This window comes from Doryrhamphus excisus, linkage group LG12 (assembly GCF_037039965.1).
Source record: "Doryrhamphus excisus strain RoL-2023G ecotype Guam linkage group LG12, RoL_Dexc_Guam_v1.1, whole genome shotgun sequence".
NCBI classification, from domain to species: domain Eukaryota; kingdom Metazoa; phylum Chordata; class Actinopteri; order Syngnathiformes; family Syngnathidae; genus Doryrhamphus; species Doryrhamphus excisus.
In genome coordinates, this window is record NC_136368.1 from 15,459,729 (window position 1) to 15,477,276 (window position 17,548).

Genomic DNA, 17,548 nt, shown 5'->3' on the forward strand with positions numbered 1-17,548 from the left:
AGGACTTGTTGAATTAAGGTCAACCACGGCCTTATACTTGACAGATTGTACGCTAACACAACATGTTTGGATAAAACAATACAGCACTTTGTAATTCACTAAGATTCTATGTTAAGCTAATACAGCTTTACAACAAATAGCCGTTCATTTAGTGTTAGGTCACATATTGCTAATTGCAGAGACTTTGTCACATATGCTGCGTTTTTTTACATTTACGTATTTTATTAACAGTATGACCTTGACAAAGTCAAATATTTTTGTGCTATTCTGGTTTTGCGGTTCAGGTTGGTATTGCTGCGCTTTCCGCCTCCCATCACCGACACAGGAGCAGGCGGGAAGCTGGGCTAGCGATGTAAAAAAGAACGGTGCACCCCCGCGCTGATGTCTGTGTAATTGGGACAGCCTTGAACGGCGTTGCGGCTCATTAAAAACGCTGATGCTCAGGCGCTATTCAAATTCACCCGCTGGGGTGCCATATTGCTGGCGTTGATAAGTTCTGCATAAACAAGCAAGGCGGCGGAATAGCAGAATAGCTTTTCGGCTTATGTGTCTTATTTTGTGGTGGCTACTTCTGCAGGACTGTGTGTGTGTGTGTGTGTGTGTGTGTGTGCATGTGTGTGTTCGTCCTGCCAAAGCATGTGTTTCCCCGCAGAGCCCTGACAGCCATCTCCCCCTCTTTGCCTCCTTCTCCCTCCTTTTCTGTTCCAGCCAGCCGCCACTCTAATTGAAAAGGGAGTGAGTGTCAGCCACTAAGTGTGAGCTTGTGTGGCACCTACACACACACACACACACATGCTGCACACACACATCTTCACGCTTTGTGGCTCGGCGTCCCTGTCGCTCAAACTCCCCTGAGCGCTTATCCACAGCGTGAATTTATTTACGCTCGTGCGTGTGTGTGTGTGTGTGCGTCTGCGTCTGCGTCTGCTTGTGTGTAGGACATTTAAAAAAATGAATGCACGCCGTGGGTGGAAGAACAAGCGGCTTTAACAAATTAGCAGCCACTCGTGGTCGCCCGGCCAAGTCGATTGTTCTTGCTCGCGTTCTGTGGATGTGCTTAGGTGTGCACACTTGTCTTGTGTGGGAGGGAGGGCGGTGGGTGTTAGGCTGGGTTCCACCCTCCCCCCCTGGGAGTTCCCATGCATTGATTAGCAATAAGCCGGAGGATATAATGGCGGTATAACTCAGCAAGAGACGGGTTTATGAGCGCAGGGGCGATGCCTGCTTGGAGGTCTAGAATGGGCTCTGTGCCGATCCTTATCAAGGACTCAAATGGAAGGAGAAGGGGGGGTTGGGGGGTGTGGCTTTTGTTTAGAAAAAAACAAAACCGAACCCCGTTAATCGGTTAGCGTCGAGGGGCTTTTGGTGAATTGACTGCACATACGTAAGCTGTATGTGTTTAGTAGGGTGAGGATGTGGCTTTGCACGCATGCACAATTACCCTTCAGGCCTCTCTAAGCAAAACTCCCACCCGCCCCCCTCTCGTGCACACACACACACACACACACACACTGATGGCTCATTGTGATGGTTTATGAATGAACAAATTGCCAGAGGAGAGAGAGAGAGAACCGAGTCGGGATGAGCCAAGACTGATTGAAGTGCATGCAAGAGGAGCGGTGGTGGGGGGTAGCGTGGGGGGGGGTAGCAGCGTGCGCATGTATGCTAATGCATGTTTGAAGGGCGGATTCAGGCTGAGGGCAGGGAGATGTCAGCAGCAGGAGGAGGAGGAAGGCTGAGTGGGGGGTGGGTTAAGATGGAACCAGGGGGTTTCTCGGCGAGCCTGTGTGTGTGTGTGTGTGTGTGTGTGTGTGTGTGTGCGTGTGCGTGCGTGTGCCCGCAGATGCGCATGCAGGTGTGTGTAATAGGGAACGCGGCGTGGCCCTGCTGTGCCTCATTAAGCCCATGTTGCGCCGCGCTCTGGACCTCGTCAGCTCCCTCTTGCTGCGCTGCGAGCGAGCGGTGTGTGTGTGTGTGTGTGTGTGTGTGTGCGTGCGCTGCAGCCGGTGTGTCGGCGAGCTCTCGACATTGATTTCCTGACAAGGCGCTCCCCCCCCATCCCCTTTCTTCCGCCTCTCCTCCGCCAGTCGTCACACAAGGGAACGGCGGCGCTGATTTCACCATTTGTTTCTCTCCTCCTACTGGAGAGCGTGTTCTTTCCTTCCCCTGACTTCCTCTTCCCTTTAGGCTATAACTTTTACACGACGGGACGCCGTCTCATGAAAATGGATGAAAATTGGGATGTGCACCTCATTGCCATCCATATTCATATATAGTACATGCACGATGCGTAGAATTTCATACATACACAGTGAAACCTCTGTAAACATCGGAAATTTACACAGAATTTAGCCACCGTTAGCATACAATGCACATTTTAATGCGCAATACGCTCATCTTGTGTTGTCAATGCACTGGGTGAGGCCACGTGTTTTCTTAATGTACAATACGATGTAATACAATTCCGATGTCATACGACACGTTTCAGTCCAATTACGGCATGATATGATACGATTCCCTCCGATTCCGACACTGTAGAATATTATTCACACACTTTCACACATGGCAACTTGACACGATTCACTCATTATGACGTAATGCCAGTTACTCAAATTCATTCATTCATTCATTTTCTACCACTTTTCCTCACGAGGGTTGCGGGGGTGCTGGAGCCTATCCCAGCTGTTTTTGGGCGAGAGGCGGGGTACACCCTGGACTGGTCGCCAGCCAATCACAGGGCACATATAGACAAACAACCATTCACATTCAATTCCGATACAGTACGATACAATTCCGATGCAGTATCATCGGATTCCCTCCGTTTTTTTTTTCTTTGCAATACGATTCACTCCATTTCCGATACAATACGATATGATTGTCGGAACCTGACTTCCTCTCTCTCTCTCATGCCTGATTTCCCCTCTTCTTCTCACGCTCCCTCTTGAGTTTGATTGAAGCATGCGCGCTCTTTCTGGGCTCGCTGGATCCGAATCTCACCAGCCTTTTTCTATTTAAACCAGAAGCCAGCCACACATTGCCTCCCACATATTCACACTGGTGTCCATCAGACAGCTGCAGAGGCGGGAAATGCAGTGAAATGGAAAAAGAGAGAGAACGAGAGAGAGCCTGTGTGTGTGTGTGTGTGTGTGTGTGTCCATCGGTGTGTGGGGGGGGGCACCAAGAATGTGCGGTAGCCCTGTCACCTCTGCTCGATTGACCACGTTCGGAAGAAGTCATGGTAGGACTTCCACTCTATTGAGCGGGCAATGCTGTTCGCTCTATAAAGTATTGATGGCCAGCCCTAAAAGACATACCATCTTCATGTCTAAAACACACACACACGCACACACATGGTTCTTCAAAGCCAATGATCCTCCCAAATTTTTGAATGATAAGCTGTTTTAGCCCCTTGAGCTTTCTTCAGATGTTCCTATGAAGGTAAGCTGATTAATGCAAAAAAAAAAAATAAACGTAAATTCTTCCCTCACCATTTACCCAGCTGAGCTCTCAAATTTAATTATGGCAAACACCTGCTGAGGGAAAACTGAGATCCTGTTTGTGTTTCTCCCATCTTAAAAATCAACCTTTGCACTGCAGTGGGGGTAATTAGGCTTTATATTGCCTTGTTCTGGCCTCTCCTGCATGTGAGAAACGGCCCCAGCACAATCACAGAGACACGAACAAAGGAAGGAAGTGTGTAATTGATTTAACTAGAATGGCACTTGCCAGAGTCGGACGGTCCTACCTGGGATTGGTATCAAATTGCCGAAATTTGGTCCATTTTGTCAATCTTCATCTGATCTTCCTTCACATGGACAGAAAGTTTTGTGTAGGAAGAGCTATGAGAACCTAACTGAGAAATAGGAACCAGTTGCAATGAGACACAACATCGTTCACTCTCTTTACTATGCAACACAATTGGTGGAGGTAATACTGCACTCAGGCACACACACATAATTCAGTTCCAAATGTCAAAATTGTAAGTAGTTAAGTGTCATATTTGTAAATACATTATTTTGATGTAAAAGAAAAAAAGCAAACTTTTTAGTTTTTATGTTGTGGTATAGTTGTTTCGATATTGGAGCCATCCCTAAAACAAAAAATATTTGTGTCAAATTGAAAGTTATGCTTTAAATGTGTCACAAAAAGCTGTTTTTCCTCCCTTTCTCTAGTCAGGAACTGATATTTTCCTGAAACCTACCCATGTTCTACTGCGGAAAGAACGGAAAAGGGTATATATTTTTTCCTGATGAAAAACAGGAGTCTAATCTTTCTTTTGGTAGGTTCCATGATAGTAGTATTAGAAAGTAGTATATATAAAGTATTCAGTATGCCTTGAAAGATTAGTCAAAATTGTCCGGAACTGAAGAGGTTTTCTCAAAACAAGCTCTAATACAAGAAAAATGCAGTGGTGGAGATAATAGCGGAGTTATGTTTTTTTTTTTAAACTTTTGAAATTTAGCATGATTAGGCTGAACAAACATCAAAGAACCTCACTCATAGTTTCTTGGAAATCAATTGTGAAAATCTTGTGTAATCTTGCTCACCAACAAATGAAAAGCTTAGTAAACACATTGACTGAGCTAATAATGCTCAGTTTTGTTGAAAATATTGTGCATAACACAACTAATTAAAACAGCAATGCAAATTCACAGTTTCTTGGAAATTCGATTCCCCCCTTGGGCATCTCTGTGTGGAGTTTGCATGTTCTCCCCGTGCATGTACTCTGGTTTCCTCCCGCATTCCAAAAACATGCTAGGTTAATTGGCGACTCCAAATTGTCCATAGGTATGAATGTGAGTGTGAACACGCGGCCCGCGGGCCAAATGTGGCCCGCTGGACACTAGTTTGAGGCCCCCGCCTTCATATGAAAGTTTAATGTTAGTGCAGCCCGCGCAAGTTTGATATGGATGCTGTATGGTATCATGTACCCAGAAAAAATTATTACGTTTGATTAATGTTCATGTTAAAGGTTAAATAACTGTTAATAGTTAACCTCTCTATCCGTGTGGAAGTGGTAAGTTTTTGGCTATTTAAGTTTAAAGGAAATAACTTGAAGGCTACCATTTAGGTCGCTAGCTCTCTAGTTTGCGAGTTAGCATGTGTCTCAAGACCCTGCAGTTGCGCAATATGTTGTAAATAAAAAGAGTATAAATGTGACTATAGTCGTGTTTTGTCATGTCTACAGGGCTCTAATAATGCTTTGTTCATTTTAATCTGAAAAAAATAATTTGTCTACCTACCAACTATATGTGGTTTCTTAAGTTTTTATTATTTGCCGTTTTATTGTTATTATTATATTTATTTATTTATTTTATTTTTCATTGTTTGTGTAGAAAAATAAAAAGTAAGATATTTGAGAACAGTGGAATGTTTTATCAGAGCTTTTCTTGTAGAAAATCGAAACCAAAGCGAAGTTTATTCATTTTTCTGTTTTTAATAAATGCGTTTTTTTTGTTTTTTTTTGGAAAACCTGATGCGGCCCAGCCTTGCCCAGACCCTAGCTCCAGTGGCCCCCAAGTAAATTGAGTTTGAGATCACTGGTCTATATGTGCCCTGTGGTTGGCTGGCGACCAGTCCAGGGTGTACCCCGCCTCTTGCCCAAAGACAGCTGGGATAGGCTCCAGGACGCCTGTGACCCTTGTGAGGATAAGCAGTAGAAAATGAATGACTGAATCTTGCATGATAAACAAAATCTGGTAAAATTACAAAATTTTGAGTTTCATCAAAGTTTCAATATAGTAAATGCATTGGCGAAAGTAGTAAATCTCAATTTTGTCGAAATGGGTTCAGAACAGTTTTCATAATTCAGCGAATGAACACACAGCATTGAAAAAGGTGGTAAAAATGCAAAGTTTTGTCGAATCTAGTTCCGAAAATACTCCTTCTTGTTATCTTCCACAATGAAACACTTGTCTCCCTTTTTTTTGTGCTTTTATCAGCATCTACCATCTGACGGCGTGGGGGGTGCCCTTGGTCATGGCCTCCCTGCCTCTGCTCAAAGGTTCCTATGGCCCTGCAGGGCCCTGGTGGTGAGTTGTTTTGCTTTGTCAGGCGGCACATCAAGTAGAGATGCAGTTTTGGCCCCCTTCCAGCTCCCGGCAGGCTCCTTTTCCCTCCATAATATATATATATTTTTAAAAACTAAAAGCAGGCAATTATCAGCTCATCTTTAAACATTTGGAAGCGCCTGCTCTTTGGGCTCTCTCTCTGGGGCGAGCAGGAGAGGCATCATTGTTTGTTTGGAGAGTCGTTAAGGGGCCGAGGGAAAAGACGACGGGGGCCAAGGAGAGCCGGACGTGGAATGAAAATTGGAACGGAGGCTTAATCTCCCAGGCTCGCCGCTCTCTTTTCCACTCTTGGCTTATTAATAGCCACAGCTGCGCGCCGTTTTTTTCCCCCTCCGCAGTCAGAAGCCTCTCTCTCTTTTGTACCCCCCCCCCCTCATCTCTCTCTCTCTCTCTCTTCCTCCAGCTGGATCACAGACGATCACGTAGCCTGGAGATTTGGGATGTAAGTAGACCCTTTCAGCGCCGCCATCAAAGCCTGGTGGAGGGTTGGAAATGTGAAGGGTTGCGTATCAGGGGAGCCTGCGGGTTATCCCCCCCCCCCCTCCAACCCTCGGCTAAAAAGTGTGTTTTTTAGTGTGTGTGTGCGCTTGTCAGATTTACAGGAGTCGCTACTTTTGTGTATTTAAGTGTTCAGGACGGCTATGAAGGATTATTCCTGTCTGCCGCTTTCTGCAACCGGTCCTAAGTCTGCCAATCCCCCCCCGCCCCTGTGCAAGACACTTAAACACACACACACACACACACACGACAGCGCTTTGCTGCGAGCCAAGGTAATTGCGTTGCCGCTCGCGGCATCAGCAGGGAATCAATCTTTCTAAACAAATAAGCGCGCACACACGCACGCAGGCAAGCAGGCAGGCAGGCAGGCGCACACACAACATGCTATCCGCTGTGCTAAATGAGCCTGTGTTTCTTTTATCAGCGCTCTTCTGCTCCCCGGCTCTTTCTAGTTTTCCTCGCTGTTGTGGCCCAGGGGGACGAGCCGCTCAGAGGATCAGGGAATCATCATTAGCTCTAATTACATCAAACCAGATGAGAGATTAGAGGCCAAGGCAGCGCCCGTCAACGAGGAAGCTGCGCACATGTTAAAAAACACGCCGTCGCTCACCAGCCAGCGAGACAGCGGGAGGTGGAAGGGGAAAGCGGGGGCAAAAGGTTGCCGCATTAAAGGTGAAAATTAGAAAGATGGAAAGGCGCAAGAGCGACCGGGCGTAACTCAGCGGAGAGGGAGGGGGAGCGTAGCGGGATGGAGATGAGCGTAAGGGAAATGGATGGCCCTCGTCTCGTAGCCCACGCCGCGCAGTGTGTCTTCATCATTCTGAAAGCGCGCAGACGCGAATGGCTGCTGAGGCGGGAATGGGCGGGAATGAGGCCTCTCGTGAGACGAAGGAGGACTTTCAAGGGTTGACTCAGCGTATGCCCGAGTTGTGCTGAGTCACCGATCTCATCGCCTTTTTCATCGAACCCGCCGTGCTACGAGATGAGAAAAGTGTGTTCTCGAATGAATGCTAATGACCACGATGGGCGAGGCGTTTATCTGTGAACATGAAACATTCATTGACCCTGTAAGTTTAAGTAGCGGTTTAGAGACAGTAGACGCAAATGCACTTTGTTGACTCCTCCGCAACAATGGCAATAAACACCTGAAAGCCACGTTTCGATCTAAAAGTACCCTTAAGTTTGTTGCCATCTGTAGCGGTTTGGAGTCCGTAGATTGGTCGCCGGAATTGTCACTCCTTCTGTTTGCGACGCCATGCAAAGTAACTCCATCAAAAGAGTCATTACTCCTGTTGCTCCACCAAGGCTTCACCAAAAGTTTACCCTGCAGAATGATAACAACACAAAAAGTGGAGTGTTGTTTACTGCCACTATCGGTCCTCAAATTCCGAAATTTGTTTTAGTATTGGCTTGATTAGTTAGTGCCGTTCTAAACGTCATTGGATAAGGAATTATATTTATATAGCAGCCAACCTTTGCACTAGCGACAGTTTTTTTTTAGCTTCTTAGTTTTTTCCGGCAAGTGGTTGAACAGGTAGGTCGTGATCTTTTTGTCGGTGCAGGCAGGATCCGGCAGGTCAAAGTTGAGTCACCGCGGTGGAGCTCTAACCAGAAACGACAGGTCCCTGCTGCACTCTCATCTTCCGCTGAGCGCTTCCATTAAGGCTTCTTTCATCCAAGCAGCGTCCTTCACTTCACAGGGTGGTGGTGGTGGTGATCGGGGAGGGGGGGGGATTCAATCTGTGCGTGCCTCTGAAGATCTTTTTTCCAAGTTCCAAGCGGCGTAGTCTTTCCTGCCAACGCCGTCTTTTTAGACATTCATCTCCTGTATCTGCCAGGTTCTCTCTCTCTATTTTTAATCACCTTGTCCCTCTTTCTAATTTCTCTTCTTTCTGTTCCCAACCCATACAATTCTCTAGTCCCCCTTCACCTTTATTCCTCATCTTTGTCATCCCCTGCCTTGTTCCGAATCCTCTTTTCTCCTCGCCTCTATTTGCCTTCGTTTCCCTTCCCATCTCGCTCTTGCTCTCGCTCCGACTCTGGGTAGCGCTCAGCTGTAGAGCAGGACTCTAATGGCAGATCATTATCATGCTAATTAGAGCACTTTGTAGCTGCCGCCCGTCATTCTCTCCTCCTCGCTGCCGCCTCATCCCCCTCCGCTCGCTATCGTTAAAAATGCCACCCCCTCTACCCCCCCCCCCCCCACTCCCTCCCATTCCCCTCTCCCGCCATCCGCCCACCCCGTCCCTCCATCATTAACAGGACGCGCGCAGGCGTAATTGGACGCTGTTTATTCCGGAGAACGGGTTATTAAATCACACGGGGTGACGCTCGTGCAGGTCTCCCTCCTCCCGCCCCCCCCCCCCTTGAAATTCTTTCATCATTGTCCCTTGCCATTATTGAACCCATGTGCACGTTCGCACACACACGTTCAAAGAGGCTCTTCTTTGTTTATTGACATTTCCGAGCAGACTTGAGGGGAACGCGTATAAAAACAGTGTGGCTTCTCTGCGGCACGTTTCCTGCTGTGAAACTAGCGCCGATAATCCCAGCTTCCCTCGGTTTTGTTTGGTGAAAAGCGCTTTTCCATTTTAATGCTACTAGAATTAGATTTAGCTTTGTAGTTGTTGCTTCAAGAGGCAGTTTTTGGTCATGAGCGCTTATCTTTTAGATCTATTAGATGTGGCAAAATCGTGTCGCCGCCAACTTTTTCGCCTTTGGCGGGTGAATCATTTCAAAATAGGTTATGAGATGGAATTAATCATTCATTCATTTTCTACCGCTTTTCCTCACGAGGGTCGCGGGGGTGCTGGAGCCTATCCCAGCAGGCTAGAGGCGAGAGGCAGGGTACACCCTGGACTGGTCGCCAGCCAATCACAGGGCACATATAGACAAACAACCATTCACACTCACATTCATACCTATGGACAATTTGGAGTTTCCAATTAACCTAGCATGTTTTTGGAATGTGGGAGGAAACCGGAGTACCCGGGGAAAACCCACGCATGCACGGGGAGAACATGCAAACTCCACACAGAGATGGCCGAGGGTGGATTTGAACCCTGGTCTCCTAGCTGTGAGGTCTGCGCGCAAACCACTCGACCGCCGTGCCGCCCATTTAATAATTAATGACAGTAATTATTGATTATATTTAACAAAAATATATCACCACAGGTAACCACCCATTTCACCGATTATTATCTTGTCAGTCTCATATGTAAGCAAAACATGACCATAATGCTGGATAGCTAAATTAATAACAATATGCTAAGTGATTTTATAAAGGGATTGCTATATATGCTATAATTTGAAGAGCGATACTTGGGGAAAAAGGCGGTGAAAGGGGGTAACAATAGTTAATTTTTTGCGTCATGGATGACCTCACGTATCCCTTATGGCCATCAGTGGTGTAGCTATGCTCATTTTGCTTATTTTTCTATAGGTTTTTGTGTCTTAACAAGAGAAGACTAATGTAAGACGACAAGAAGAAAATACACAGGAAGTTACGTGACGTAACCAGAAACATAGTAGTGCTTCTGCATTGCTATAATTTTGTCGAAATCTAAACATTTCCCAAAACAAAAATGGCGTCGATAATAGAGATATCACTATATGTTGAATTTCTTTCACCGTGATTGCAATTTTATTTTTGTTCATAATCTGCGGCATTAGGCAAGGCTCATTAGGGAAGCAGTATTTTTTGGGGGGGGGGCTACTCTTTGCTTTTACAGAACAAACGAGCAGCGTCCGCAGACCTGCCTATCAAAGCAAGACAAAGGCCTCCGTTTTGTGATTACAGGGAGAGGTTGAAACACCTCTGGGCTTACATCACCTCCCGAGAGGTTGCATAACACAAAGCTGCCATTCCAACAAAGCCATCACCGCTGCCGCCAACCTCCCTCTCCCTTCCCTTCTCTTTCCCCTCCCCCCCCTTTCCCTTCCTGTTCCCCTCGCCACGCTTCTCTCGCGCGTCTCTCTTTCTTTCATCTGGTCAGGAATACCTGACATGTTCCTCGCCACAGCACCCTACCCTTGATTGTCAGGCACCTCATCGCACAGGAAGGCCTTGCATTTTCCGTTGATGTGACTGACTTTTGCAACCTTTTGTCTTAGACACTCGCCTCGCCTCGGCTCGCTGGAACTATGGAGTCGCACGTCAGCAAGCTTAATTAACCCACGACTCTCGCCTATCTGAATTTAGAAAAGTGAAGTGTGAGTGGTCAGAAGGAGCGCTTTGCAGGGTGCTTGAATTTCTTGACAGTGCGTCATTTGTCACGTTGCATTCAAAAGGTTTTTTGAAAAGCGCTTGAATTTTTCAGTCAAGCCTTGTAAAGCACCAGCCTAAAATTTGTTGGATCCTAGCCAAGTTAAAGTGAATTTTTTAATGTAATTAATTGGCTAAATTGATCAAAATAACTCAAAATGACACAAAGTGGCAAAAGACAGTTAAGAACACTTTGTTTTTCTTCTGGATTTTTTTGAAAAGCTTTGACTGAACAAGCATGTTTCACTTTCTTGGCACCAAAAAAGGTACAAAGTTTCAGTTGAGGGTCCTGCGGACACAAACAAAACATGATGCCGAAAACAAATGCATGCTGTGCATTAATAAACCGCATTAAGACATGCGGCTCAAGCTTTATGTATCACAGTATGTGTTTCAAATGCTTTGTTCACATTGTCTTTTCTGATTTTGTTACCTCGCAGATGGTACGTGCCGCTGTTCACGCTCATCCTGCTGATGATCTGCTGCTACGCCAGGATCATCTGCGTGGCCAATAACCGCGTGAGTGCACGGTCATTAGGCTACATCCATATGGTTTGTGACCTTTTTAAGCAGCATCAAATCAACAGTGAAACGTTGACAATAAGTAAGGGAGTTCGCCGAGTGGAAAAACAGGAGCACTCATAACACTCTGACTTTGCCATGGTCAAAGTCCGGAAGTCTGTCTATAAATACTTGGCATTTTGGATAATTTGCCTTTGTTGCCTTCTTCCAACAGGTTTGTCTGACCTGCCCTGAAGGCTTTTAACATCCGACGCTTTGTCTGTCGAAGCTGCAGCCTTTGCAGATCTTGGCAATGAACCTTTCCCCCAGATCATTGTGTTTGTCCAAAGTCTGCTGCATTCCATTTCATTTCTGCAACCTTGGTTTTGTGCGCTTCTTGAATGGAAATTTTTTTTTTCCAATCTAAATTAAAGCCGCAAGCAGCAATTAATACACCCTAGAGTACAGTTTGAAGGACATTGTATTTCCTCTCATCCACTACGTGGCACTGTGACTTCTTCTCTCTCTTTTTCGGCTCTTCCCTTCAGGGGTCGCCACAGCAAATCAATCTCCTCCATCCAACCCTGTCTTCAGCATCTGTCTCTCTCACACCAACTCCCCACATGTGCTCCTTTACTACATCCATAAACCTCCTCTTTTGGTCTTCTTCTACGCCTCCTACCTGGCAGGTCTAAACGCAGCATCCTTCTACCAATATATTCACTATGTCTCCTCTGGACATGTCCCAACCATCTCAGTCTGGCCTCTCTGACTTTATCTTCAAGGTCTCTAACATGTAATGTCCCTCTGATCCTATCCATCCTGGTCACTCCCAATGAAAACCTCAGGATCATCATCTCTGCTACCTCTAGTTCTGCTTCCTGTCTTTTCCTCTGTGGCACGGTCTTTAGACCAAACAGCATTGCTGGTCTCACCACAGTTTTGCACTGCGACTACTGAAGGAAAATCATCTGTTCCAACTCTGAAATATGGGAGCGGACTTCTTACAGTTTTGCGTTTCACGGCAGATTGCCAAAGTTGTCCACCATGTGCCGCCTACACATGAAAAAAGCTAAAAATGTTGCATTACCCATCTGTCTAGTGGATGTGGTTTAAATTTGGCTGCACTGCTTCAAATTCAGTTCTGTTTTTGTAGCTTCCCTGCGTGTTTTCTTATGCTGTCAAGTAATTAAAAAATGGAGAGATTAATTGATTATGATCTGTAATTAATTGATCTAATTAATCTCACCTCAAGAAAATGCTGATAAAAGCCCTCAGATTTTGGTATTTTAATTTAAATGCATCACATAATTGTGGCAGATCAAATGACTGATGTGTAACAAAAAAGTTGCTTTTTAACAGCCTTGAACAGACGCATTTCCCTATATTTGAGATTAGTCCCAAGTGCCGCTTGTGAACGCCAAGTGTGAACACTGCTATGTTCTTTTGTCGCCGAAGCGCTGAAGTTAGCACATCAAAAACCAGTAAGAACTCTTTTCTGGGCAATACAAGTATTGTGCACTGAACTTGTTGGTTTTCCTTTGGCTCAGATAGTATAACATAAAACTGATCCATCAATCACAGTGGCGTACGCGAGCACATTAAACACATTGTTCATCATCGCAAAGTGAAGCAACACAGTTGGGCAAATCCCCCATGAAAATCTTACGTTTGTTTTTCTTTTTGCCTTCATACATCACACTGAGCACGGCGGTCGAGTGGTTAGCGCGCAGACCTCACAGCTAGGAGACCAGGGTTCAAATCCACCCTCGGCTATCTCTGTGTGGAGTTTGCATGTTCTCCCTGTGCATGAGTGGGTTTTCTCCGGGTACTCCGGTTTCCTCCCACATTCCAAAAACATGCTAGGTTAATTAACGACTCCAAATTGTCCATAGGTGTGAATGGTTGTTTGTCTATATGTGCCCTGTGATTGGCTGGCGACCAGTCCAGGGTGTACCCCTGGAAAAGCGGTAGAAAATGAATGAATGAATGAACATCACACTGATTTTGGATGTCACTGTGGTTTTGCACGGTGGCTTGTGTGAAGCCGAATGAACACGAACTTTACACTGATTTTGGGGTTTGACAAGTAAATATATATATTTTTTAATTGGTTGAAAAACACAGCCGCCACAAGCACAACATCTTTTCAGGGGACTTGGCAAGTAATTACCTATAAGTCAGTGACCATTTGTTACACGATGCTAGCATGTCTTCCAGAACATTTGGATCATAACCCTTTAGATTTCTACACAATCCAAACCCCTTTTATTCCTGACCATTGTTCACTTACTCACGACTACTAATGTGACATTTTGTCGATTGCCTTTTTTCGATAAACAAAAATACATCTGCTCTTTGGACAAAAACGGCCTGTTTCCAGTGGATGGACGTCCCTTTTGGCTCGCATAAATTTTGTGTGCTTTTCCACTGCGAGGGTGCAGTCGAGAAGCCCGGAGGCGGCATTCCGCGAGGTCTGCATAGCTGACATTCCCCCGATATGACAACACCACGCACAAGCAGAGAAGGCCTGGTAGCTACCTGGAGTTTAGGATATGTTTTAGTGTGCTTCTTTTAATGAAGGACTTGTATTAAGCAGCCATCTTTAATGTTGACACTTGATAGATTTTGCAGGAAGCTAGCACCCTGTCCTAATATCTGAATATAGCCACTTGGCATGACAAAAAAAACGCCATCATCTCTCAGTATCCACCTGTCTTACCCCCCTCCCGTCTCGCTATACGCGAATCATTTTTTTTTCCTCCGCTCTTCTCCCGTCTCGCTCCACCTGTCTCGCCCTTCACTCCGCCGTTTTGCATCCTCTATCACATTTATGAAGAGCTGCGCCTTTATCTCCCTCTCCGCTGCAGGCTGTCTCACTTGAAAGAATCTCCAAAAGCTTTGAAAGCGGGGGTAGGTAGGTGGCGCCTCGCTCGGCGGAGAAACGACGGCGAGGAGTGAGCGAGCGAGCGAGTGAGGGAGGAAGGAAGGCGGCGTGTTTTCGACAGGCCGAGGCAGCGAGATTGCGGGCGATAATTACAGCGTAGCTCATTAGTCTTCCAAGCATGCGTCACGGCGGGTCGTGGCTTTAAAGAAATAAACATTGAAGGGCTGTGTGCAGCAGGAGAGCTAAATTGATTGTAATTTAGGATTCCTTAGCCATCTCCAAACTACAAGCCTTTTGAGATTGTTGTTTGGCATGAATTTAACCTCTACTTTGCACTACAATTGATGGAAGTCAAACATGCGTCCATGTCTGGCCATTTTCTATACTGCCAATACTATTTACTATCTTACTTGGGATACATTTCGACAAGAAAAGTCCAGTAAAAGCGGGAGTATTGGCTTGGGAATACTACGTATTCCGCCATTGTTTTGAATGCAACGTACTTCCCTAGAGATCCATTCTCCATTTTCAAAGACCGCTTTTCCTCACGAGGGGTTGCGGGGGTGCTGGAGCCTATCCCAGCTGTCCTCGGGCGAGAGGCGGGGTACACCCTGGACTGGTCGCCAGCCAATCACAGGGCACATATAGACAAACAACCATTCACACTCACATTCATACCTATGGACAATTTGGAGTCGCTAATTAACCTAGCATGTTTTTGGAATGTGGGAGGAAACCGGAGTACCCGGGGAAAACCCACGCATGCACGGGGAGAACATGCAAACTCCACACAGAGATGGCCAAGGGTGGAATTGAACCCTGGTCTCCTAACTGTGAGGCCTGCGCGCTAACCACTCTTCCGCCGTGCCGCCCATAAAATATAACATGGCCAACAAATTTTTTAGGTTTTTTTTTTTTTTTTTAAAGTAGTCTGCACTAGGGCTGCATGGCACAAGTGGTTAGTGTGCTGGCCTCACAGCTTCGAGACCCGCGTTCAATTCCACCCTCGGCCATCTCTGTGTGGTGTTTGCATGCTCTCCCCGTGCATGCGTGGGTTTTCTCCGGGTACTCCGGTTTCCTCCCACATTCCAAAAACACGCTAGGTTAATTGGTGACTCCACATTGTCCATAGGTATGAATGTGAGTGTGAATGGTTGTTTGTCTTTATGTGCCCTGTGATTGACAGCTGGGAAGACAGCTGGGATAGGCTCCAACACCCCCGCGTTAGAAAATGAATGAATGAATGAACAGTCTGCTTTAAATTAGCCCAGTCGGCTTGTCAAGTCTCACTAGTATAATAGTATCTAAACCTTTTCCTATTACATAATCGCAAAATTAGCGCAGAGTTCGGGTCTTCCACGATTATTTGTTGGATAACGACTAACAAAGCAAGACTGCCACCTTTTGGGGTGGCATGCATACTACAGCAGGTTTTCAGTTGTTTTTGGTGGTCCTCATGAACAACAAATGTTCCCAAAAAGTTTTTCACCAGGTTGTTGCAAATGTACCACTAATTTATTTCCCTTTTTATTGCTGGAAAATCAGCAAGGCAGCCATTATCAGGCCTGGCATGGTGGTCCAATAGTGCAGTGAAGTGTTTACGGACGTGATTTGTCCGTGCCCGTTTCCTCCCCTCCATCACATCTCGACACTTAATCTGCTGATGTGCTCGCCTCGCCGTGTCATGGCTTAAGAGAAATTGCAGCAAAGGTCAGGCAGGCGCGTTGGTGACTCAACGATGGTGGCGTTTGTTGATTCTGATGGATAGCAGCGCTTGGCCCCGTGCGTAAACACACCGCGGTCACACGCGTTTGCAGTGACGGTTAGAAACCATGGCAACCTGTGTTTAATAAATAGCTGAAATGAATAGCTGTGCGCGTCATTTGTTGCCTCTTTTGTGTGTGTGTGTGTGTGTGTGTGTGTGTGTGTGTGCATGTGTGTCAGTGCCCCTCGCCCCGAACCCCATCGGGGACATGTCTCTGATGTCTTGTGTTACATAAAACTTCTTGCTTCCTCCTTCACCAGCACCAGCATCCCTTCCTCCAGCTCACCACTCATGTGTTTGGGCATGCACTTGCATATTGACAGCCCCCCTCCCCTTCCCCACCCCCCCATTTCCCCACCCCCGTATTTCCCCGAGAGGAGACAAAAGGAAAAGAATTCCCATATTCTCTCCGGAGGATCTCAAGTTGTCTGCCATGTTTGCTTCAATTTCTTGCTCCCCCCTCCGTCTCTCTTTTTTCTTCAAAGATGTTCTCCCTTTTTTCCTCGTGTCATGTCGTGCGCACGGCTGCTGATCATTTCACACTTTTGAGTCGAGATGCCGGCAGGGTGGGGAAGCGCTCCCGTCATCTTTTTCCATACTCTGATGCACAATTGTTGGCTTTTTCATGAATGGATGAGGGATTTTTGCATGAACAAGCAATATTATTTTTGTCTCAGTTTGTCACACTGGATGCCCCGGAAGTCAATCATTCATTCATTCATTTTCTACCGCTTTTTCCTCACGAGGGTCGCGGACGTGCTGGAGCCTATCCCAGCTGTCTTTGGGCAAGAGGCGGGGTACACCCTGGTACGCCAGCCAATCACAGGGCACATATAGACAAACAACCATTCACACTCACATTCATACCTATGGACAAGTTGGAGTCACCAATTAACCTAGCATGTTTTTGAAATGTGAGTACCCGGAGAAAACCCACGCATGCACGGGGAGAACATGCAAACTCCACACAGAGATGCCTGAGGGTGGAATTGAACCCTGGTCTCCTAGCTGTGAGGTCTGCGCGCTAACCACTAGTCCGCCGTGCCGCCCGGAAGTCAATCAATATAATATAAATTGGAGTGTGTTTTGCTTTTTCTTTGGCTTTCATGTGATGGAAAAGTGGAAATGTAGGACGATAACCATATAATCAGACTTGGAGCTTAATGCGATATTAGAAAGTACAGTACAGTTAACTGGTCTATTGTTGAACCTGCAGTGTTGTGCTGCTTGGGCCAGCAAGGCCTTCTTTGCTGGCCTTAAAACTATCAAAAGAAATTGAAACTGTAGTGTTTGTACCATGAAATTGTATTAATTTATTCCCTAGAGCAGAGATGTGGACTCCAGTCACGCGATTTGGACTTGTGTCAGACTCAAGTCATCAAATCGACTTGACAGTATCACCCAAAAGTTGAAACTCAACTTGGACTTTAACATCAATGACTCGGAACTTGACTCAGACTTTAGTTTGATATGAATATACCTGAGATTTTCAGTGAATATGTTAACTCGACCGCCTGCTCCCAAAGACGTATTTTACATATTTGGGCGCAAAAGGCACAAAG

General features: G+C 46.0%; 1 protein-coding gene across 2 annotated transcripts in view; it reads left to right on the forward strand.

The window, feature by feature from the left end:
• The window catches only part of LOC131135587 (cyclic AMP receptor 1), a 75,205-nt gene that overhangs the window by 13,794 nt on the left and 43,863 nt on the right, over positions 1-17,548 (forward strand). For both annotated transcript variants that reach the window (XM_058081672.2, XM_058081676.2), the window contains 3 exons: positions 5,943-6,032; positions 6,475-6,513; positions 11,274-11,352. In XM_058081672.2, the coding sequence (XP_057937655.1) occupies positions 5,943-6,032; positions 6,475-6,513; positions 11,274-11,352 (208 nt within the window). The remainder of the gene's footprint in view (positions 1-5,942; positions 6,033-6,474; positions 6,514-11,273; positions 11,353-17,548) is intronic.